This window comes from Amphiprion ocellaris, chromosome 6, assembly GCF_022539595.1.
Source record: "Amphiprion ocellaris isolate individual 3 ecotype Okinawa chromosome 6, ASM2253959v1, whole genome shotgun sequence".
NCBI lineage: Eukaryota > Metazoa > Chordata > Actinopteri > Pomacentridae > Amphiprion > Amphiprion ocellaris.
The window spans coordinates 30441425-30465507 of record NC_072771.1 but is presented as its reverse complement, the minus strand read 5'-3'; the positions used below and the strand labels follow the sequence as shown (position 1 = coordinate 30465507).

The 24083-nt window shown below is 39.9% G+C and overlaps 3 protein-coding genes across 6 annotated transcripts; all 3 read left to right on the top strand.

Moving 5' to 3' along the window:
• Nucleotides 1–480: 480 nt before the first annotated feature.
• ubox5 (U-box domain containing 5) lies at nucleotides 481–23896 on the top strand. Of its 4 annotated transcripts, XR_002746541.3 has the most exons (8): nucleotides 481–555; nucleotides 2109–2172; nucleotides 2864–2965; nucleotides 3693–4435; nucleotides 4553–5175; nucleotides 7141–7326; nucleotides 8598–8868; nucleotides 22323–23896. XR_002746541.3 is itself a non-coding variant. In XM_023277649.3 (7 exons), exons 1-7 carry the CDS (start codon nucleotides 545–547, stop codon nucleotides 8816–8818), a joined length of 1950 nt encoding a protein of 649 aa, XP_023133417.2. In that variant the 5' UTR covers nucleotides 482–544; the 3' UTR covers nucleotides 8819–10153. The 4 variants fall into 4 exon arrangements, 3 of the variants coding, with proteins under 3 accessions (XP_023133417.2, XP_023133418.2, XP_054867744.1); XM_023277649.3 differs by lacking the exon at nucleotides 22323–23896 and having other exon boundaries at nucleotides 482–555; nucleotides 8598–10153; XM_023277650.3 differs by lacking the exons at nucleotides 481–555; nucleotides 22323–23896 and adding an exon at nucleotides 728–822 and having other exon boundaries at nucleotides 8598–10153.
• avp (arginine vasopressin) lies at nucleotides 11050–13094 on the top strand. Its single transcript, XM_023277655.3, has 3 exons — nucleotides 11050–11191; nucleotides 12091–12295; nucleotides 12433–13094. The coding sequence occupies exons 1-3, from the start codon at nucleotides 11072–11074 to the stop codon at nucleotides 12567–12569; spliced, it is 462 nt and encodes a 153-aa protein (XP_023133423.1). The 5' UTR covers nucleotides 11050–11071; the 3' UTR covers nucleotides 12570–13094.
• ccl27a (chemokine (C-C motif) ligand 27a) lies at nucleotides 15861–17576 on the top strand. Its single transcript, XM_035951589.2, has 3 exons — nucleotides 15861–16031; nucleotides 16646–16757; nucleotides 16901–17576. Exons 1-3 carry the CDS (start codon nucleotides 15968–15970, stop codon nucleotides 17007–17009), a joined length of 285 nt encoding a protein of 94 aa, XP_035807482.2. The 5' UTR covers nucleotides 15861–15967; the 3' UTR covers nucleotides 17010–17576.
• Nucleotides 23897–24083: the final 187 nt, after the last annotated feature.

Below are 24083 nucleotides of genomic sequence, written 5' to 3'. Positions count from 1 at the left end.
AAATAAAAACATTCATTCATTCATTCATTCATTCTTATTACAAATGAACTAATAAGCATCTTAACGCACTTACAGCAGGTTTAGTTAGACACAACCACTTTATTTTGGAATAGTTTATTCTGCTTTGTATGTAAGATCTTAATCTGGAGAAAATCAGTCAAAATGCTTAAATACAACAATAACTTAAATTGAGTACAAGTACTGTGCTTGAGCCATTGTAGCAGGTATCTTTCGATCACTGTACCTTGTCTGTAAGAAAGTCTTTGTACCATGCTGACCAGGAGAATGACGATACTATAGTATCTCTCTATATATGGTACTATAGGCAGTAAATTAAATCATTAAATGACTGGGTGATATAACAGTATGAAAACAGTCATCAAATCAAACAGGCCTGGGTTCTTCTCTGGGAACACTGTGCATCCTACAGAAACGCCCTTGAACTGTTTGCATCTCGACATGATGAGCAGCATTGTTGGCCCTCATGTGGAGGTGGAGATGCATCACTGAGAAGAGAAGGATGAGGGCTTGAAAATGTACTTCTATGTGTGAAAGGTAATTATATGAAGCCAAAGTTTATAAATCGTTTGCCTATAGTTAAGCTTCACAGCGTTAAGTAACAGATACAAAGTCAGCGGCAAAGCTCTTACATTAAGCCTGTTCCCGATTAATTTTCTCAACACCTGTTGCAATTTGAAAACGGAATCGAGAAGTTTGTCCCTCCTCGGCTTCCGTAGTTGCTGCTACCTAAGCTAACCGGTGGCTAGTAGTTGCTTTCTAAAATTGGTCAGCGAAAAGAAGGAAAATAAACTGTCAAAACTAGTAAGTGCATCAGCGAACTGGCAAAGTAAGCGTTTTTAGGTGCTTTAGTTCGCTAAAGTAATGTTTACATTGCCAGTCTCCTCAAACGTTATAGTTAGTAGCTAACATAGTACTGCTAGCTACAAGCTAGCAGTGTAGACATGTAGTCCATAAACTACTGTTAATTACAGCTAGCCAGAATGATGCCAAGCTTTGGAAGAGAAAACATAGTGTAATGTTTCACTGCTGACTTATGTGCGAGTGTTTTTCCGTAATATTAGTTACAGCATCATTGATACTCCCTTTACAATTCAGTCTGTTTCACTGGTGACATGTAATTTCAAACGCTGTGTAAGCAATGAGCTAATAATACTAGTATACTATAGTTATTTGTTAAATGAAGGCTAATACGTTATTATTTTCAATATCGATAAGTCTGTCAGTTCGTTTTTTCCCCACAAGTGTCAGAAAATGAGGAATTAGAATCAGATCAAAGTTGCTCAAGCTGATGTTTTCAGGTTTTGTCTGACCAAAAGTTCAAAGCTCCAAGATACTCAGCTTACTACCAAATCTGCACACTCAAAAAGCTGAAATCATTTGGCTAATGGACTAATCCTGTCTCCTCATATTTTTGATAATCTGATTAGTCATATATATTTTGTCTATAAAACGTTTTATTTTGTGTCATCCATCACATCCTCAATTTCTGAACAGCCCTATGATGTTCAGTTTACAGTGAAACAAACCATACACATGCCATAAATCCTCACATGGGAAAAGCAGCAAATACTTGCCATGTTCCTGCGATAAATCATGTACATGGTTAATTATTTATCTGAATTGTAGCAAAATTCACGTCAATAGTCAGTTAATAGACCTTCAAAGCTAGCCTTGGCAGCAGATTTTCAATTTAGGTTTTGTTTTTCTGAGTGGATTTCTATATTTCTTGTTGACACAGATCAACACGTTTACTGTGTTCATTGAAGTTGTAACTATTTCAGTCATGCGTCAAACTCTCTCTTTCTTGTTTTCATGCTACAGGTATTTACTACACAATAATACTGTGTGAGCGTATGTCCTTGAGCTTCCTATTAAGACATTTTTCATTGAAAAGTGAATTGGTCAGTCTGTTCAAGGCTGTTTTGACACAAGGCCAAATATCTTTAACCTGTAATTGTAAATACAAGAAATTAAATGTATTTACTTTCTGCAGCAGTGTTGAATGGAATTTTGCCTTGATCTGTAAGCTCACTTCAAGTGACGCCTGGGAATTAGTATTGCTCTAAAATGAGTTTGTGTCTCTCCAGGTTGGAGGATATGGTTGTGAATCTCTGTCTGCCACACTTTCATACAACAGCTCACTGCAATAAGGTGAGACACATCACATCAGTTGTATTCCATAACTGTGCTTTTCTTAGGCAATTTTTATTTAACATATTCAGTGCTTTTACAGCAATTCCACTCATTTTAGTGCAGAGCATGTGACAAAACTGTTGTCAGCAACTGCTAATACTGTCATCAAAACTGAATTTCAACACTTGAGTAGTTTCTTGTAACAGTACCATTCTTCCTGTTTTAATTTTAAGCTGAAGAATAGGTCGAATATGGTTTGTGGTGTACTCAGACACAAAGGAGGAGATGGAGGACACAATGTAAAAAGACAGGAGCAGAGGGACGAAGTGGTGTGTGGGAGACTGAATCACAGCTGTCCTTGTTATGTTCTTTTATTGGTATTTTGTTATCTGATCATGGCTGTCCTTTCTCCACTCTCGGGATGAAAGATATAAAAACTCCCACTATAAAATAGTACTTTTCACTCTTGTACCTAATTTTGTCTCTATATTGTCACCTCTCCTTTCATTTTTCCATGTTTACCATTTTGATGACTGTTGTGCTTGCATTTGAGAATCTGAGATGTGTAAATTGCATTTTTTAGGTAGTTTCATGTCTACTGTCAGTAAAATGCAAAAAAAAAATCTAGACAGTACATTTTGAAAATATTTAATTTCAAGCTTTTACTAAAGTGCATAAGTACACATTTAATTAATTTTTTTCACTGCAGCTATGTGCAGATGGCTACGATGTCACAAACCTTGTGTCAGCTGACCCTGCTCTCCGTAAGCGGGGTTTCAAATTGGAGTACTTCCTACGGCCACCTGTACAGGTAACATCCTCTGTTTAAACACTATCATGCATAAGTAGAGTTTCTTAAACAGGGATTAGACACGCAGACAGTTGACCCCACAGACGTGTAGTTGTTCTAAATGATACTACTTTGTTGTTTCCGTAGAGAATGCATCCAATTTATGTGCTATAGTAGTTCCTGCATTCACACTACTGCCCTACTAGCATGGTGGATGTGCACGCTGTCCACACATATGCAATTTTTTATGATTTTTTTTTTCTGACACAAGCCACGTATCAAAAACTGCTCCTCTACATGTAAACATTAAAAACAGAATTTTAAAAATATTTTCACCCAAAACTATTTTTCCCTTGATAGAATTAGCTAGTGAAAGGCGGTACTTAATATTCATGTCTGTAATTTAACAGGCATACGACTGCTTTTCAGTTTTTCATCTAACTCTGCTAGAAAATGATAAACATATTTCCCCAAACTAATAGCTTTAATACTTAATAGTAACCTCAAATAAAAATGTTCAAGTGTAACTTGTGACAGACTATTGTCAGGATAGTTACTGTAAAATGATTGGCATTGCAGTCTTGAAAATATTTAACTTTTGTTCAAGTTACAAACCTAAGATATGGGCGCTTTTGAAATAGAATGCAAAAGCTCTTTTGACTTCAACAACATTCATACTATACTCATTAAAACCCTAGTAATATATGAATCCGTGTAACTACTACTTTTTTTCCTCATTTCTTCACAGGTGACATTGAAGTTTGGCTTCCAGGTGGAGCTGTGCAGGGTGGATGTGGAGCTGTGGCCCTGGGGTATGGATCGAGGACAGGCCTGCAAGAGACTGGAGATCAGCACCAGTTCTGATCTGCTACCTTCCACAGACCACAGACAGGTTCAGCAAAAGGAAGGAATACAGGTGCAAGTGAAGGACCAGAGTGAACAGAACAGAGAAAAACATCAAAAGCGTGACAGTAAATCTCAGCAGAGTAATGGCCACCAGTGGAGTCTTCAGGCCCAAAAGTGGGGGGAAGAGTCTCCAGATGGCTCTGCACAAAGAGGCCATGTTTTCAAGTGCCAGTCCAACACAGAATCCAGCAATCCTGAGCCCGAGTTTAAACTGGTAGGTCGTTGTGAACTTAGGGAAGACACGCAAGTCTGTTTCACACGTTCAAATTTTTGTTCTCGGGCCCCTTTCGTCTCCCCGCCTCCTCCACACCCTGCAATTTGTCGGCAAGAGGAGCTGTGGAGTCGCGGTCTCCCTTCTCTTTGTGCTGTGACGCAGCTTCGTGTCACTTTGCCGTTTGGTGGTGCGGCGTCTTCTCTTGGCTTGAAGACTTTGGTTGTGTGGGGACAACCGGCCCGCTGCTGCCCTGCTGAGGAAGTGGAGAGGATTAAAAGAGTCCACGAGGCCAGTGCAAGACGGCTGCCACGACCTGCGTTTCCTCTCACATCTGCCAGACAGACCACACAACCACCACAAGCACCTCCGAGGTACGTACAGCATTTATGAAGCATTGTTTGTAGATTTTTTTTTATGATCTTGTAATATAAAGTCTACAATAGTGCAATCTTGATAAATTTGTGCTCGCTTTTTGTTTAATCTGGCAGTTCTTCTATCCCAGAGGAATTCCTTGACCCAATAACACAGGAGGTGATGATGCTGCCCATGCTGCTGCCCAGTGGTGTGTCAGTGGACAACACCACTCTGGAAGAGCACCAGAAGAGGGAGGCAACTTGGGGTCGACCACCAAACGACCCCTTCACTGGCGTCCCGTTCACTTCGACCTCCCAGCCTCTTCCTAACCCCCAGCTCAAAAGCCGTATTGACCAATTTCTGCTGCAGAAAGGGATGATGAGCAGGGACGGGATGCTGGGGAGACAAGAACAGGGAGAGAATCCACAGGCCTCCAGACTTATAGCCTCCAAGCTACATGGACAGTCCTGGAACTCTCCACATCCCTCTACATGCTCAAAAAACAGTACTGCTATTCAGTACAATGCAGACTCCATTAACACGAAGGCAATTACGCAAATAGAAGGTGCTGAATCAGGACCTTCATCGGATTATAGGAATCACATGTCTAACACTCTTAGTACTGATAGTAAATCGGAGCTGGACAGAAGAAAGAAAAGAGATCTAAGGGAAACTTCCAGAGAATCAACAGAAGTGCTGACAGCTGAGAAACAACTACTACCTCAAACAAAAAGACCAAGAAATGATTCTACTCCTGGTAAGTATAACATGTTCTGTTAGAATAACATCTAAAACCATTTTCTCAGTGTGTTTCTTTTCTCCTGCTAACTTCTCTCTTGATAAGTCTCAAGCAAGCATAAGTTATGGCAACTGGACTAACCTCGTGTGAGTCGAAAACGTTTCACCTCTCATCCAAGAGGCTTCTTCAGTTCTGAAAGCCTGGTGGGGAGTACCAGATATTTATCCACCAGGAGGGTGGTGGCAAAAACAAGTGGACAAAGACCCGGAACCAACAGACTCGTTAGGTGTTAATGTGAGTCGTTAGCCTTTGATGGGCGGTCGTTACCCCTCCCAGCCCTCTAGGAGGGTGGTTGGGGGTCACCTGACTGCAAGTGGGACAGATGGCTGCACCTCCTTGGGAGGGCTCTAAGAACGGCGTTGTAAGTGGGAGACAAGTGGTGTCTGAGGCCCCCTCCTCTGTTCAAAGATGGCCGTTCTAGTTTGACATGAATGGCTTCTTTTACCCCTCTCTCAAACCATCTGTCCTCTCTGGCTAGAATGCGCACCTTGTGGTCATCAAAGGAGTGCCCCTTCTCCTTGAGGTGGAGGTGGACTGCTGAGTCCTGGCCTGTGGTCGTGGCCCTCCTGTGTTGTGCCATGCGCTTGTGTAATGGCTGCTTAGTCTCTCCAATGTACAGGTCAGAGCATTCCTCATTGCACTGCACTGCGTACACCACATTGCTCTGTTTCTCCCTTGGAATTTTGTCCTTGGGATGGACCAGCTTTTGCCTCAGAGTGTTGCTGGGCTTGAAGTGTACTGGGATCTGGTGGGTGTTAAAGATCCTCCTGAGTTTCTCTGAAATTCCTGCCACATAGGGGATGACAATGTTGTTTCTCTTTTTGTGGTCCTCGTCTTTCTTATCCTCCCTGCGCTTTTTTGCTGTTGTGATTCACACCACCCACTAGAACACAAGTTGGGGGTGATCCGTACCTTAAAGCACAGAGCACAGAACATCCCATCAGAAGCGGATGGAAAAAGAAGGGAACACAAACATATTCACTCTGCTCTTCAAACTTGTGGCTATCCAAACTGGGCTTTTATCAAAACAGCAAAAAAGCGCAGGGAGGATAAGAAAGACGAGGACCACAAAAAGAGAAACAACATTGTCATCCCCTATGTGGCAGGAATTTCAGAGAAACTCAGGAGGATCTTTAACACCCACCAGATCCCAGTACACTTCAAGCCCAGCAACACTCTGAGGCAAAAGCTGGTCCATCCCAAGGACAAAATTCCAAGGGAGAAACAGAGCAATGTGGTGTACGCAGTGCAGTGCAATGAGGAATGCTCTGACCTGTACATTGGAGAGACTAAGCAGCCATTACACAAGCGCATGGCACAACACAGGAGGGCCACGACCACAGGCCAGGACTCAGCAGTCCACCTCCACCTCAAGGAGAAGGGGCACTCCTTTGATGACCACAAGGTGCGCATTCTAGCCAGAGAGGACAGATGGTTTGAGAGAGGGGTAAAAGAAGCCATTCATGTCAAACTAGAACGGCCATCTTTGAACAGAGGAGGGGGCCTCAGACACCACTTGTCTCCCACTTACAACGCCGTTCTTAGAGCCCTCCCAAGGAGGTGCAGCCATCTGTCCCACTTGCAGTCAGGTGACCCCCAACCACCCTCCTAGAGGGCTGGGAGGGGTAACGACCGCCCATCAAAGGCTAACGACTCACATTAACACCTAACGAGTCTGTTGGTTCCGGGTCTTTGTCCACTTGTTTTTGCCACCACCCTCCTGGTGGATAAATATCTGGTACTCCCCACCAGGCTTTCAGAACTGAAGAAGCCTCTTGGATGAGAGGTGAAACGTTTTCGACTCACACGAGGTTAGTCCAGTTGCCATAACTTATGCTTGCTTGAGACTTATCATGACCTGGATGACTGAGAACATCCACAGATTTATTCTCTCTTGATCTTTGCTCTGTCATACATCTTCAGCCCCCAACAGCACCTCTCATGAGCAGCGTTTGTCAGCAAGTCTGGATGAGGCGCTCTTCTCTGCCCTGCAGGGTCGACCCTCCTTCACTTCAAACTTGGTCCAGCAGAGGCAGCTTACTCCAGACCCCGAACCACTAAAACCCACCCAGCAGAGTCAGAGTTCAGGCTTTCCAGGCGTGGCTTCAGGTGAGATCTGGTCTCTCTAAAACACTGCAGGCAGTGCTTTACCCAATATGTTGTAAATTTAAAAATACTTTGCCACTGGAATCGTGTGTAGGTAGTTTCGTGCATCATCAGATGTAGTCAGTTTTGATTCATGGCAGTTAGAAATACATTCAAAGGGTCACCCTGTAAAAATCAAGTATTTGAACTTCATTATAAATTTAGAATCCAAGTTATTGAATAAGTAGCAGGCACTTATACATACGTGTTCCAGGTTAAAAGCTCTAGGCTGGAGATGTGCAAGTGCACATTTCTGCTAAATTGCCTCGTAACATAAATATGAATAAATTGTACTATTGCCCTGTGGTCACTGCAACAAAAGCTAAAACAATAATAATTCCTTTCTGAAGTGACTGCTTGGTAACATGCAGTCATAATGTGCTGCATTTCAGTCATTATTTAATGTGCTCGACAACAAGACAGAAAAAGATGCAAATAAAAATAGCTTTACTGCAAATTCAGCTACATTGAAATACAGTATATGTGAGTGCAGAGAGCAGGAGAGAAGCAAACAGGTGTAAATACTGGGAGTTTAAGTTGTTCAGAAGCATAACGGGCGACATGAAACACATAGTAGCTCACAGCCATTCATTGTTTATTGGTTCCAAACTTGTTGTAATTTAGTTTCCAGCACCGACCTGGTCAAAGCTAATGGCAGCATTAGCCTCATTAGCTGTACGACGCACTAACACTAAGGATTTTGCTGTCGTTGTGGTGACATGGCCATCAATAATACATACCAGTATTCCACTCGATCTTAAGTTCCTCAGATGCTGGGAGTGCATGAAGATTCTTGTGTTTGCTCTTGCAGCCAACAGCATAACATTAGGTGTATTTTACTCGTGGCTGAGACATTTATAGTTAGCAGAAGCAGCTATAGATCTAGATTTAGACCGGTCTAGTTGTGGAGGGGCTTGAGGAATGGCAGAAGTAAACATCTTCATATAGAAACAGCTTTTATTTTACACTTCCAAGTTTTTAACAACCACAAAACACAATAAACATATGGAAATGGATTTCACTAGTTTTACTCTGGTAGTTGCAAGCATAAGTAGAAATGTATGGGCGGATTCATTAGTGAAGCATTCTGGAAAATGTAGGAAGCAAACCACTTAAGTCACCATAAATGCAGAGAACTCCTCAAATGTACTACAGCAAATAAATACACCTCCTTATAACTGTGTACAAGACTTTAAAATGGGGATTTTTTTTTCACCCTCGCATTTGTTTGCCAGGTGAGAAGACCTGCTCTGCATGTTTCTCTTCGATCTCCGCTTACTCCACAACAGCATCATCCATCTACCGCCTGACCTGCGGCCACTTTCTGTGCCGTGCCTGTCTGCAGAGGGAATCAAAACCACCAAAGTCTGCCACTAAACCAACATCCAGTCACATCTCCTGTCCAACCTGCCAAAGCTCGACCCCACGCAGCCACATCATACGTGTGCATCACTGACAGATGGCTTCAGAAGGAAACTGACTGTGAGCAATAGAGGAGCGTGACAAGTTAGTACTCCAGATGTTTTAGTAGAATGAAATAAGAAAACACATTTACAATTGAAAGAGCAGGCCCAAGATTGGTCTTATTTATAGATTATTTACTTTGTTTGACTCTACCTCCATCCCTCTTTCGGATGAAAATCACGTCATTCCACATGTCACACTGATATTTATCAGCTGTTATGATATTCATCCCAAATATCTCATTTCCAGTGTTATTTTGTAAGACTTTTGCATTAATTCTTACTAAACATTTGCTAAAGGTCCTGTAGTGATTTTGATTTCTGTGAATTTTCTTGAAGCCGTGACATCACAAAAATCAGATCACACAGCCTCTGCTTGAGCTACAGCTGAGGAAAAGACATCACTGAACGGAAAGACCTTTACTAACAGTGTAAAAAAACATATATATGTAAACTGTTGGTCACTGCCCTTCGGCCTCCTCACTCTTTCTTTTCTTAGTGGGCTGAAGTATACTTGCAGCCTTGGTTTTGCAGTCTTTGTACTGACCCTGGATGTGTTGAGGATGCATAAAGAAAAGGTTGGGGGACAAACGCACCGAGAGCAGGAAACCAGAAGCATTTAGGTGGGAATTGAGTCGACCCAAGGCTGTGTGGTCGTTACGAAGAAGCAGACAGGGTCCCACTCAGCGAATCAGCTGACGTCCTCGTGTCCTGCTCTTCGTGCTTATCTATTCGCCTTACCTTCTTTTTTTGCGTTGAGGATAAATGCTGGCACAAGGTGTAATGATGAGAACCTCTTGGAACTCATGCATCATGTCCTACTTTTTAATATGTACTTCTACGTTGATGCTCAACAATATGACCTCCATGTGTAACTGCTTTTACCGCTTTTTCCTATTTTCCTTTAAGCAGCAGTGTAAGAGTGAGAATGAATGTATGGAAGAGGATACATGTCCCCCTGAGTGTCCCTGTCCATCTATTCATCTTCTGCCTTTTAACACTTCACCCTAATTACCTTTACACGCACGAGTTATGGCGCACAAAAGGGTTAAACAGAGAAAAGTCAGGTAAACAGTCTTTATTGGGCTTTGCTATAACAAAACAGAATAATTTCTGTGTTGGTTTCCTTGACAACATTAAGCTTAACCAAGGTCATGATCCTGTATCCGCTCAGTAAGAGCAAAAACCGGAGTCAGGTGTTCTGCATGTAAAATGAAGACATCAGCTTCAATTTTTCAGCTACAGGTTGTAAATAAAGCACTTAAATGACAGTGAATCAGGCTGAATGTTGGACAGATATTAAATATGGCATCTATTTGTCAAAGTGACTGATTGTACATTTATTTGACTTTGGTTAGGTTGTAAAAGTTTGACTAAATCCTGATTTCTTTTTTATTTCGTCATTCAAGATTTGTTGCAGATTTCATGAGTTATTTCCATGTGTGGAAAGAGAAAGCTTCCTATTTCATATTGTTCAGAGAGTGCAGTAATGTTCAATCACATCTTATTTTCTATTTATTGCAGGATCAGGTTTGAATGCTGTGATTCTAATTAACAAACTCCTTCACACCTTAACCTGCTACCTCTGCTGCTCAGTTTTGCCATTTGTCATTTACTTGTTAATCAGCATCACAACAGCTAATTGGGCAGATCCAATCCTGAGCATGCAACAACAATACACAGCTGAAAATATGTTTATTTGAAATGCTAATCTTGTTTTGCTCATTAATACTTTTAGGTTGCATCTGGGGGATAATTTGCGTGACCTGGAGGTTGTCATGATGCTGCACAGTCAGAAATGTCTACAGCTTAACAACTAAATGATGCCTGATGATCCTGAAATGTTCTTCATCATCGCTGTAAATCTAATTAGTTGTTCACAAACTCCAATTAGTCGGTCAGAGGCCATTTTTGGTGCGTCTGGCTGAAATTATTCCGAAGAAGTTATTAGAAATACACGCGACGCAGTTCTGAATACAAAAGAGGCATCTTGTGGTGTCGTGGCTGTTTTGTGGGGTAGATTTGTTAGATGGCACAAACCCGATGCACAGACACATCTGCGCACACGGCGGTGGCCTTCGGTCGCGCGTGTGCGTAAAGAGCGCGACGGTAGAACACTGACGTCAGGAATCAATCGGCTTTGTCTGATCATGTCCATCGGCTTATAAATGGGGATTGATAGCAGTCGGACACCACATCGGCGGAGGACATCCAGGTGCGCGGCGCTCACTCCGTAACCAGCAGCGATGCATCACTCCTTGTTCCCCATGTGCGTCCTGGGACTTCTTGCCCTTTCCTCTGCCTGCTACATCCAGAACTGCCCCCGAGGAGGGAAGCGAGCGCTGCCGGATACTGGGATCAGACAGGTGAGGACAAGTGTTCCCTGTTTATTCTGCTGGGAAGTCATAGATTTTTGTTTAATCCTTTTGGAAAGTCTTTCCAAACTTTTTCCTGTATAAGTATTATTTAAAGTAATTGTCTATGGAAAATAAGCAGGAGGACATTTCTGACATTAAGGGGATTTTAGGTACAAAATATTGGAAATCTAGTATGTAATAATGTAAGTAATGTAGCTGGTTTATTCTACTAGTTTGGGTTAAAATGTGTATATTATAACCCTGTCATTTTCGTTTAATAAATAATGAATAAAAGCCATAGAGACCATAATATAAGTCAACTAGGACAACGTGTCTAAAAACTTAAATAGCATTTTTTTTTAGATTATACTACATTTGGCATTTTTAACTTGAAAACATGATTTGATGTGTTTTATAATTCTCTAATTCTCACATTTTCTAGTATAGAGGCAAGACAATGAACATATCAGAAGTCTATATGAATTTATACTGAAGTGTGATTTGACCAAAAAAAAATAATTCAATCAAAAACTAGCTTTTCAGGCTTAAACCATGATCCACAAATCAGGATGACTATTCTTTCATATGCATTCAAAAAACATATCACTGCTACAAAAATCTATTACATAATGTGCATTATTATACATATATATCATAGCATATAATTAATGCTTAAATGTGCTAAACTCCTGCTGTTTTTGAATCAAATGTTTTATTACCAAGTAGACCAAGTGGACAAGTTTCACATGGGAATTTGACTTGATGTTTTAGTACATAACAGTAAACAGTAACTTATAGATTTAAAAAGTGTTTCCAGTCAGTAGGCAGTTAGTGTTGCAAGACAAATGACAAATGTGCCATTAACATAAAATTGTCTCTTACTTTAAATCTATCCAATTTTCCTCCAGTGCATGTCCTGTGGCCCCGGAGACAGGGGCCGCTGCTTCGGCCCCAGTATCTGCTGTGGGGAGGGTCTCGGCTGCCTGCTGGGCTCCCCAGAAACAGCTCACTGTGTGGAGGAGAACTACCTGCTGACTCCCTGCCAGGCAGGAGGACGACCCTGCGGATCTGAGGGAGGACGCTGCGCTGCTTCAGGACTCTGCTGCAACTCTGGTACAGTCTGCTCTGATTGCTGGCTGTGTTTAGTGCAGTTATTAGGTGTAATAAGGTGTGAATTTATCCGTGTTTACAGTGTAAATGAAATCTCTCCTCTCCTTTCCTCTCCTCTCTTCCCATCTCCTCCCTGTCAGAGGGCTGTGTGGTGGACTCTGACTGCCTAGGGGAGACAGAGAACACAGATCCAGCTCATGGCTCTGCCAGGAGTTCACCAACAGACCTGCTGCTGCGTCTGCTGCATGTGGCCACCAGAGGACAGAATGAGTACTGATACTGTATTCGTGGACATCGCCCTGCTCCTCCAGGCCTGGAGCTGTAACAGAAATGAAGACCATCCTCGTTCCATCATAAACCTCAAGATCTGAACTCTGAAACAAAAGCCAAGTCAAACTTTGTCTCTGAACCACTGTGGCTGTGCTGTTCTGTTTCTGTTTGAACTATCTTCAACTTGTTTTTGATTAGCTACTTATATACAAATCCTGGAGGAGAAGAATCATAACAATGGGCTTGAAATTAGTAGATTTCATGTTTGCTCCCACTTCTAAAACTGTATATACTAATGCACATACTGTAAACAAAGTTTATTGTCTATAAGGACAAACCTCAGAGCTCCAATTCAAATAGTTTCTAAAAGTTCTATCTGAAAACACTGTAAATAAGTCAAACATTGAAGATTGAGGTTGGTGTAGAGACTCGTGTAGAACAGCTGAATGCTTGAGCAGTCACTTCTTGTGTAGTAGAAATATTGTATATTGAAAATAAGAGAAACAATACAGAATGTATCACTGCCAAAGGCTTCTGTTGTTTGTTCTCATGATGGGTTCGGCTCAAGTTGTTTACTGCTCGAGTGAGTTTGTGTGTGAGAGTGAGAAAAGGTGAGTGGGAGCGAAAGGAATGTAGGTTTAACCACCACAGATACTACCTCTGAGAAACCAGCTATAATAAACGTTGCGGTTTAACCAGTTTCAGTCACTATACAAAAGATTTATGTCAGGCACACACAATAGTGGATGTACTAATAATATGAACTGACAGTGGTGATTAGTTTATTTATTTATATAGCACATTTCAACAACAAGGCGATTCAAAGTGCTTCACAAGGACATTAAAACAGCAGTTGAAAACACAATTATAAAAAAGAAAGTGATGTGAATTAGTTAATAATTCTCATTAAAACATACAACTTTCACTTACATGTATCGACATGCCCAGTTTGTATTGATGAACAAAAGTGACTTCTAATCATCGTATCCGTTTGTGGGCGATGACTGAAAAGCTTGTTGCTGACAGAATGTGTGTGATGGCAGTTAATGTGTGTTATATGTTCCAGATCCAGCTGGAACCAAATGAAGAACCTCCCAGGTTTTGACAGTTGTATGATTTGAATGATTCAGTACCTGGCTGGCATTACAGAAAGCTTGAGCTTGATTTTCACAGAAATTTGTTGAAAATATGACACATGCATCTTGTGTTTCCTTTCGCTTTCAGAATTCGTCGTAGAACATTGTGTAAACAATCGTTTCTGGATCGTGTTTCTATCTGGCCGAAGTGATACAAATTGTAAATGAATACAAGATCATCTAACATGTTCAAACCCATAATGTGGCAGCTTACAGTAAATAACCTAAAACAGTAGCACTATTTGAGATACATCTTTGCAAATTTGCTTAAATGTTAGTCATTTACTGGTGAAAGCTCTTTCAACAATTTCTACAAAATACACTGCAACCGAGTAGCCATTTTGAAATGCAGCAAAATAGAGAAAATACAGTGAAGCAATGGTCAGCTGGTCCATCAACCTCTTTAGCTCAGACTGAAACATCTCCAAAACTATCTAATCGATCGCTATGAAATTTTGTACAAATATTTTTGCTTCCCAGACAGCGAATATTTTTGAGTGGGGTCCTTCCCTGATCTTTTCCTCTAGTTCCCCCAGCAGGTCACATGTTTCGTTTATCTTGTTAAATGTCTCAACACCTACTAGACGGGCCCAAAATTTTGCATATCTGGTTCCCTGATAATGGATTCTGATTACTTTGTTTTTGAGTCTTAGTCTTGTAAACTGGAACAACATTCTCAAACCAGACCACAGTTGCTTGTTTTAAAGACCAAAGCAAATCCAACCGTCAATCCACATCCATTATCTATACTTAATCCTCATTAGCATCCCTGGAGTCTATCCCAGCTGACTTAGGGTGAAGACAGGGGACTCCCTGGACAGGTCGCCAGTCCATCACAGGGCTACATATAGACATGCACATTCACACCTATGGACAATTTAGAATCACCACCTAACCTCAGCATGTTTTTGGACTGTGGGAGGAAGCTGGAGTACCCAGAGAAAACCCACGCATGCACAGGGAGAACATGCAAACTCCACGCAGAAAGATGCCAGGCCGGGACACGAGCCGGGGATCTTCTAGCTGCAAGGTGAAAATGCTAACCACCGAGCCACTGTGCAGCCCCCAAAGTAGATCCTCTAGATTTAATTCAAGGGAAAAAAACATGTCAAAGGGTGTCACACCAGAGCACTACATCTTCGTTAAACTGGTTTAGAGAAGAGGGAAAGAAAACAACACAAATCAAAGCATTGTGACTGGACAGCTTTACGTTAAACTGGGTATTAAGTGTTTCATACTCAAACTAATCATCAGCCAGACACTGTTTTCTTTCACTGTCGCTTTTCCCTCACCAACACTCCCAGTTTCAACATAAACAGCCAAGAAATCAGCCTGTCATTTATGTTACCAGAAAAATTCCCCTGGGGAATAGTTTGTTGGCGTTTTTTTTTTTCAGTAATTATATTGTATGGTTGCATGCTCAGAAAAATTGCACAGTATGTGACAGAAATTTGGAAGCCACACATGAACAGTGCACACAATGAACTTTCCACTAAAAGTATTTGGGAACCTAGCTGCCAAATGACAGATTTTATTTGCTCTCGATGTTCTCTTTCTCTCTTGATGAACTCTTTTTGTGTGTGTGCTTAAGGATCTGACTCATCTGCAGAGAAAGACGGCCTCCTTGCTTGTGGGCAAAAGTTTGCTGTTTCAGGTGCATAACACTCAACGCTCATTACTCAACCACTGCCCAAATACTTATTAACAGCTATAATTAATCACTTTTCAACACTAAAATATTATTGAGTTTTGCATGAATCACACATGCTCACTTCTCTCAAAATTTTAAATAAAAAATGAGATATACTCAAATCTTTCAGCTTACTCTTGACCTAAAATTTGTGAGGGATGACCTGTCTCCTCTCTTCCGTGATGCTGGGTGTGACACTTGTAGAGCTTTCAGTCGGTATCTGTCAATCAAATGAGACCCAGTCAAAAGAGTAGTAATTAAACCTGCTGGAGCTTGTCTAGAGTGGAGCACACCTGGATCACATGCTCGACCAGCACCCGCAACTCCAACAAAGAGTCATCGTAAAAAAAAAAAGAAAATAAAATATGTGTTAATAATTACTTATAAACTTAACGTGCCATTACTAGTTAATGACCTCCGATGCCGTCAGTAACGTGACATTCAAAGAGATGCTGGCTGGTTTGAATGCATGTTCCCACACTTGCCACACTTGAAAGAGGGTCGGTGGGTGGGTTCACAAGTGTGTGTTAGTATTTAAACACCAAAGGCAGATTTCCTCCCCACAGTTGCGCTGCAATCATGGACCTGAAAATTGTGCTGGTGGTTGTCTGTCTGTATGCTCTGGTCATCACGTTCACTGAAGGTAAGGACCCACTTCTCATGACAAACACATGTTTAAACCGAGAGGACACTTGCACTGAATCAGTTTCATCTGATTAGAAAGGTCTCAAATTAGTGTACATTCACATATTTAGAGTTGTTGGGGGGTAAACGTGTCGGTGTGTGGTAATCATAATGTCTTTGTGATGCAAAGAAGTACAAATTTTAAGTGTTTTCACATGTTATTGAGTTGATAGTCATGTTTTTTCTAAGCTTCTAAAAGTTAAATAAGCATGTGTTGTGGGATGAAGATATCTGTCAGTATTTGGCAAAGCTGTTGATTCGTTTTAGTTCTAGAGGCTAAAATTATTCAGATAAAACTCGTCTCTGCATACTAACCTTCAACTGACGCTTCTTGTGTGTTTAACCCTACCGTGGAGTCACTTTTGTTCAACCTTGTTCATTTTTATGACTTTCCATACAATATATTTTATTCTTACAAACAAAAGTCAACAACTGCAGATACGAAGTTTCTTGTTAGAGCACCAGTTACATGCAAATACAGTTTAGTCAATGACAAATTTCAGGATGCAGTGTTGCTGATCAATATTTTTTTCTTATCAACATCTTACATTTGATCTCGGTTTCACATTGCAGGCATCCCAAAATGCTGCATCAAAACAAAGAACATCCCCAGAAAAGCGCTGCTGAAAGTTGAGAGATTCGAGATGCAGACCAGCAGCGGTGCCTGTGACATCCCTGCACTGGTGTAAGTAGTGAAAATGAACAGATTTCTATTAATCATATCATTAATCATTCATTATCTGCAAACTCTGAACTTACTTAGGCTCACGTGTGTGTTCATTTTGCTGCTATGTCAAACTGTAACGCCCTTTCCTTGTGGATCCACAGACTCTACCTAAAAAATCAAAGGAATCCCATTTGTGCTCATCCCAAGATGAAGGCACCCATGATGATACTTTTGCACAGGATGAAACAGAGCAGGCAGAAATCAAAATGAAACACCTCTTCTCCATATACCAGTGCATCATGTTTCCAACTGCTGTTAAATTTTCATGTTTTTAAAACAACTGATCTACTTTTCTAACTCTGTAAGAGGAAAGTAATGTAACTTTTAAGTACTGCTTATATGTCCCCCCATTTACTCCAGATTACAATTTCACTTTGGTAAAAAATGTACACTTTGTCAAGTTTGATGCAAAACTATATGATTTTGTTAAAATCAACTGTCTGAAACACTGTTTACATGTTAGGGCATCAATAATTACTAATACTTCCACTTAAATGTATTTTCAACAAGGTTTTTGCGTTTACTGGGTTATTTTATAATGCAGTATGGCAGTTTTGCTCACAGTAATGATGCAAATGTACTTCAACTGTTCCGTTTATATAATTTTTTTTTTTTTTAAATCTCTAAATTGTGATTCATGTGTTGTTTTTCCTTGTTTTTGTTTTTTTGTGCTCCTGCAGATGTCTAAGCTATCAGCAGAGAAAGGTTTTGGATACAAACTGATGTTGACCAACAATATTCAGACATTTCAGAAATAAATAAAGTTTAAAAAAATAAGTAGAATTCAAGGACATTCATTAATGTTGGTTGCTTTCTGACAAGAGCAGGACATTCTGTCAGAATTCAACCAAAATTACTGAATTTAATTTATATCTAGCAATAAGAAATACTGTCATGTTTACATCTAGACATTTGGAGACAGTCATCTTTGACATAAATGATTTGTGATCAACCGATGAAAAAGAAAAGGAACTTTATATATATTTGAGGAATCTAAAAAAAAAAACACTGTTGGAACTCTGGATGTTTATAAAAGTGAAGGTAATATGGACTTCCCTTGTTCCATCTTGCCCTCTGATGATCAAAAGCCAGAGCCTGCTCTCTCCTTTGTCATGATTAATCCCACAGAGACAAGCTGCTACACATAGCAAAGCCTGTAAAAACCTTTTGCAATGTTTCACTGAGCTCTTTAATTTGATTGATTTGGTTACGTTCCACATTGACTGATTTGTTTGAAAAGCTAAGACAAAGAGCCGGAAAAATTTAAAACCCCTAAAAGTGTCACTGAGGATTTTCTTTGTGTTTCTGATAGATAAAGTTTTGAGTTTGGTCATTTTCCTTTTATATTTAAAGTAAAATATTACTCAAACACATTTCAAACATCTTTTTGATTCATACAAAGTGAATATATCAATAAAATCCAATATATTATCACATTTTTGGCAAAAAAAAATCTACATTTCTTTCACCATTCTTTTGAAAATACTTATGTCCAGTATTGTGGGGCAATGAAAATCAACAATAAAATCATACAAGACTGAAAGAAATCAATCAGACAACTGAGCAACAGCAACTGGAATGATAATATTCTGCAATGTACAACACTGAGTGCAGAAAAGTGAGGAATGTATTCTTATTCTGCCATTATTTGTGCATAAATTAATAAAAAATCCCTGCAATATATTTTCGGCTTAGCACCCACAGCAGCCTCTGAACCATTAGTCATCTACTTTTATGTAAGTCAATACTGTAATTTCTGCTACTACAGCACAAACATCATAAATTATTTCTGAACTTCACTGGCACTGATGACAAAACCCAAATTATGAAGCAGTTATGATGGTGAATCTGTTAAAAGTGGGAGGGAAGCTTCCTCTAAGTCAGGCATCTCCAACCGGTAGCTCGCGAGCTACTGGTCGCTCGCGGGCCGGTTTGGGGTAGCTCGCGGAAGGATTTCTGAATCTTAACTAGATTTTGCAGCAAAGTTTGACTACACTTCGAAAAATACTTTACAATACAATAAAAGCAAGGATGATATTTTATCTGCTATTGGTGACGTGCAACTTGGAGCTAATACTGTAGCCAGGAGAATGACTGCGCTGTCTGAAGATGCCATGACACAATTGGACTCGGACATTAAAAGGTGCAAGTGGTATTCCATTCAATGCGATGAATCAGTGGACTCGAGCGACACAGCCCAGCTCGCAGTTTTCATTCGCATGGTCTTTGAGGACTTCTCAACGAAGGAAGAGTTTCTCGCTCTTCTTCCATTGAAAACTACCACCAGAGGTGTTGATATTTATAATGCCGTGAAGACCTATTTTGTGAAGAAAAACATACCCTTCGAAAAGCTGGTGTCTATTACCACAGACGGTGCGCCAGCGATGATAGGCCGTCATTCTGGGTTCATTGCGCACTGCAAAAATGACCCGGACTTTCCCAAGATTCTGAACTATCATTGCATTATTCACCAACAAGCAATGTGCTCCAAGGTTCTGGATTTTGACCATATCATGGGACCAGTCGTTAGGATTATCAACTCCATTCGGGCAAAGGCAAAGCAGCATAGGAGCTTCAAGTTATTTTTGGAGGAATGCGCTGCTGAGTACGGGGACCTCCTCCTTCACACGGACGTCAGATGGCTTAGTCGCGGTAAGATACTGCAGCGCTTTCTGTCCTTGCTTGGGGAAATTAAGACCTTTATGGAAAGTAGGGGAGAGGACACAACTCTTTTGTCTAATACAGAATGGCTTCTTGATCTTGCTTTTCTGACCGACGTGACTGACAAAATTAACCAGCTGAACATACAACTGCAAGGCAAGGATAAAAGCGTGTCTGACATGATCAGTGCTGTCAGGGCCTTCAATGCGAAGCTCTCGTTATACCTTCAGCAAATGAGAGATCAAAAGTTTCAGCACTTCCCCTCTGTGTCGACGATGTGTGAGACTCATGCAGAGCCAGCCAGTTTGAACGTTTCTAAATACTGTGACCTACTGGCAAGGCTTGAAAGGGAGTTTTGTGACAGATTTGGGGACTTTGAAAAAGTTGAGCCTTGTGTAACATTTGTGGCAAACCCCTTCATGTGTGTGGACATAACTGATCTGTCAGCTCAGATGGCTGACGTATTTTGTGTTGATCCAACAGAAACAGAAATTGAGATAATTAACATGCAAAATAATGTGCACCTTAAGTCTCAACAGCAATCCTCACATTTCTGGAGCCTTGTAGAGCCAGACAGCTATAAGAATCTTAACCAGGTAGCTCTGAAAATGTCTGCTTTGTTTGGGTCTACTTACCTGTGCGAGTCAGCCTTCTCTGACATGAATATTATTAAGTCAAAGTTTCGTACAAAACTGACTGATGAGCACTTATCTGACTGTATCAGGGTTAACTTAAGTGGCTACACACCACAGTACACCTCTCTTGTCTCATCCATGCAGTGCCAGGCATCTCACTGACTGAATTCATGGTGTGAATGTGATATTTCACAAATTTCGACTTTCAATTAATAATTTGAGGTTGAGATATTTACTTTTAACCAAGATGCTAACTGAAAATGTTTCTAATGGAAAATTATGAACTCTTTGTTTCATAATAAAAGTTTGAGCTATTTAGGCCTACTTGCACATTGAGCATGTGTCATGGTTTTGATTTAAATGAAGCTTCTGAGTTCTACAGATTTTATGTTCAGGTCATAGAACATTATGTTTGTATTGTCCAAATCTAGTTTCACATTTTATTGTCATATTTGTTTTTCTTCATAAAGGCCAATAGTCTTCATAAAGGCCAAAATATCTAACCTACTGTAAACTTTAAATTGGATATGTAGGCCTGCGTGATATCCCAAACCCTGCCCTAATTCCCCCTTCTTGCAAAACAATAAAAAAAATGATCATAAAAAATGGTCTTGTACAATTAAGTGTATCTATAAATATTGCGATGCATGAGTAGCTCTCAGCTGTTTTGCATGTCTAAAAGTAGCTCACAGAGGGAAAAAGGTTGGAGACCCCTGCTCTAAGTCTCTCTCTCTTAATGAAGCTATTCTTGAAATTGTGCCTTTTGAGTCACTCTTAAAAGTTTGCACGTACTTTCTCACGGAATGTTGTCAAGTCACAGCAGATTTCTCTAGTGTTGATTAGTCACAGCATCCTAGATGTAAACAGATTTCAACCTCAAACCAATTTGCATTTACCAAACCGTTTATATAACACGAGTAGAATCTCATTTAATTTTATCAAAACCACACAAGTAACAAGATAATTAGGTCCAATTACATCAGAATCACTTTCAGAAAACATATTGAGAAAATAAACAACAGGGTGTCAGATGAGGCAACCGAGGAGGTTACCATAACACTCACAAAAAAAAAAAAAACATGTCCCAGCTGAACACAGTTGAACTTATGCCCATAACTTCATCCGCTACCAGAATTCTCCAGGCGCTGATCCTTCAGCAGTCAAGCTGTCAGAAGAGTTTGGCTGAGGCTCGTCTTTCTAAAGTGGAGACAATATGTGGGAAACTTCATCCACGGGGGATCAGTTTGCGTTCATTTGTAGTGAAAAACAAGAAGATATGTTATGTAAGAGAGAATTTACAGAGTGGACTTGTACAACTATTTTACACTATTGAACTGCTGAGCGTAAAGTCAAAAGAGAAGCTTTTTTTTCTGTGTTTATCTGGTGATCAGTTCATGGCAAATGGTTGAAAAACCGTGAAGACTGATGCAGTGTTATAGCACCATCTTGTGGAGCACTTTCAACAATAAAGTTATAACCTAGCTAGCAGGGAAGGTTCCCAAAATACTGAATAACATTTTCTAAACGTTCTAATAATATTTTGAAGAAAAACTTTAAGTGAAAGGTTCAAATAACTTTTTTGAGGATGTTTTCAATTTAAAGTGATTTAATCTAACATTTTAACTGCAACGTTCAGAGGATGTTTTGAGGATGTTGTCAGGCCCCAGATTATAACAAAGACCATTCTTATTGCAACATTAACACGTTTTGAGACCCCAAATGACAGAATGTTTCTTATAAATTACTTCTTTTTGTCTGTAAGAGTCCATTTGGGAAGGTTGACAAATTAAGAAAGGTCTTTTAAAAAAAACAACACAATGTTACATGACAACAATTAAAAACATTCTCAATGTAACATTCAGAAAATGTTTCATGAATGTTAGGGCCAAACATTTTAACACAATTAACAAAAGCAGCTTAACATTGTCACCAAAAAGGATCCTTACAATGTTTTGTAAGAAAATTATCCTACCTAATATAGTAATGTTCTTGGGACAAAAAAAACACGTCCTGCTAAAAATGTTTTAAGAACGTTCATGTTCTTCTAACAAACATTGTTAGAGAGGTTTTGACAATGTTATCCCACCTTTATGAAAAACATTATAAGAAAAAAAAACAAACAAAAAAACATACCGCTAAAAACCTTAGTTTTAAGAACTAAACATTTTCTAGCTGGCCAGAATGGAGCTGTTTATATATTTCTTTTTTTTTGGCCTTTGTTATATAGGACAGTGGAGAGTGACAGGAAAGCAGGGAGAAGGACCTACAACAAAGGGCCATAGACTGGATTCAAACCCATGACCACTGCATCAGGAACTACAGCACCCGTCCACAGGTCACCCGTTCAACCAGCCGATCCACCAGGACGCCCTATATTTCATTTTAACCAAAGTGACTGTGTCAATATCCATGATAGAAGAATAGCAAATGTACTAAACCTAGCTATCACATCACACAACTCATGCAAAGTAACGCTGCCTTCTGCATGCAGTACTTCCTCTTAAAACTCTCCCAACATGTGCTTCATCCTGCTTGCGTTGGAAAGTCTAATGTTACGACACTTGACTCTAGCAGATGACACACTGAAAATCAGCAACAGTCAGCACATATTGGCAAAGTAGCTGCTGTATAAGATTAGCAATGTAAGATATTTGACTTTCAGCTTGTCTGACTCTGAGGACTTGCCGTAGTAAAGCCTCCAATCACACATCAGGGATCTCACATTTTGTATTGATTCATGATCTACAATATCCAGTCTTCTTTAGCAAAGTGTTATCCTATCAGCATATTAATCTCAGTGCAACTTTTCCTTTCAGATCTACTGATAACTACATGTTGAAAACAGCAGTTAGACTGCTGGTTACATCAAAACTCATTCATGTGAAGCAGTTTGTCTTGATAGATTAATAGATTCAGCACGCCTTAGTAGACGGTTACAGAGAGCATGTTTTGCCTACTTGCCCACTGAAGCGTAACGACTACTTTTGCATGTCTGACAGGGTTTTAACTTGGCATAGCTTTCAGACAGCTCTTCAATCCAAAGCCGAGCAGGACCGTTTTGCACGATAGCTAGTCATTTAATTAGGAAAACATCTTCCTAAACAGTGGCGTGAATCCAAAAACATACAGTAGTGTGTCAGTAACTAAGCTGGGATTCAGTCTTTAATGTTGTGCTTTTTATCTTTGTTGATGAAAAGAATGTAATCTGCTTGTATGGCCACTCATACAGCTGTACATTTTATCTAAAGCAAAAAACTCTGCAGGTCAAAACCCACAGGTCATGCGCACTGATCCTGCAGAATATTGTTAGAGCCTGTCTGTGTTTTAACAGCAGCCAAAACTGGACAAAAGTCTACATTTGCAGCCTACAGATTACATTTATTGAAAAGCTCATGGTACCAAAAACGTGCTGTGTTGTCAGTATTATAGCCACGTCACAACACAGTTTACCCAAAATAGACTACTTTAAAGCACTTTGTAAACCTTACACATATGCATTATAAAGGGAAACATGCATCTGGCAGCTGAATTTTTGAAGTTTTTGCACACAAATTTATGACTAGCTAATGACTAGCTCAAAACAGTATTTTTATTTCTTTCATTTATTCTAGATTATTCAATTATTTTTGCAAAAGCAGCAGAAAAATAATAGCAACAGCAAAATGTGCAGGTGACATACAAAACAACCCTAAAGGCTTGTAAAAGAAATCTCACCTCAGAATGCATTAAAAGCACATACAAAAGTCATAAATCTGCACAAGCAAACAAACCTCCTGCACACAGGCACTAAAGTACACTTGTATATATATATATATATATATATATATATATATATATATATATATATATATATATATATATATATATATATATATATATATATATATATATATATATATATATATATATATATATATATAGTGACACTCCTGTGACTCCATACCATTATGCCAGTAGCAAATGTAAAGAAAAAAAAATGTTCTCAGCG

Excerpts from the sequence above, each read along its gene's own strand:
- ubox5 (XM_023277649.3), top strand. Across the intron at positions 4,436-4,552 it reads CCACCACAAGCACCTCCGAG|TTCTTCTATCCCAGAGGAAT; the intron begins GTACGTACAGCA and ends TTAATCTGGCAG. Across the intron at positions 7,327-8,597 it reads CTTTCCAGGCGTGGCTTCAG|GTGAGAAGACCTGCTCTGCA; the intron begins GTGAGATCTGGT and ends TTTGTTTGCCAG.
- avp (XM_023277655.3), top strand. The coding sequence starts at position 11,072 with ATGCATCACTCCTTGTTCCCCATGTGCGTCCTGGGACTTCTTGCCCTT. Across the intron at positions 11,192-12,090 it reads CGGATACTGGGATCAGACAG|TGCATGTCCTGTGGCCCCGG; the intron begins GTGAGGACAAGT and ends ATTTTCCTCCAG. Across the intron at positions 12,296-12,432 it reads AGGACTCTGCTGCAACTCTG|AGGGCTGTGTGGTGGACTCT; the intron begins GTACAGTCTGCT and ends CCTCCCTGTCAG.
- ccl27a (XM_035951589.2), top strand. The coding sequence starts at position 15,968 with ATGGACCTGAAAATTGTGCTGGTGGTTGTCTGTCTGTATGCTCTGGTC. Across the intron at positions 16,032-16,645 it reads GGTCATCACGTTCACTGAAG|GCATCCCAAAATGCTGCATC; the intron begins GTAAGGACCCAC and ends TTCACATTGCAG. Across the intron at positions 16,758-16,900 it reads TGTGACATCCCTGCACTGGT|ACTCTACCTAAAAAATCAAA; the intron begins GTAAGTAGTGAA and ends GTGGATCCACAG.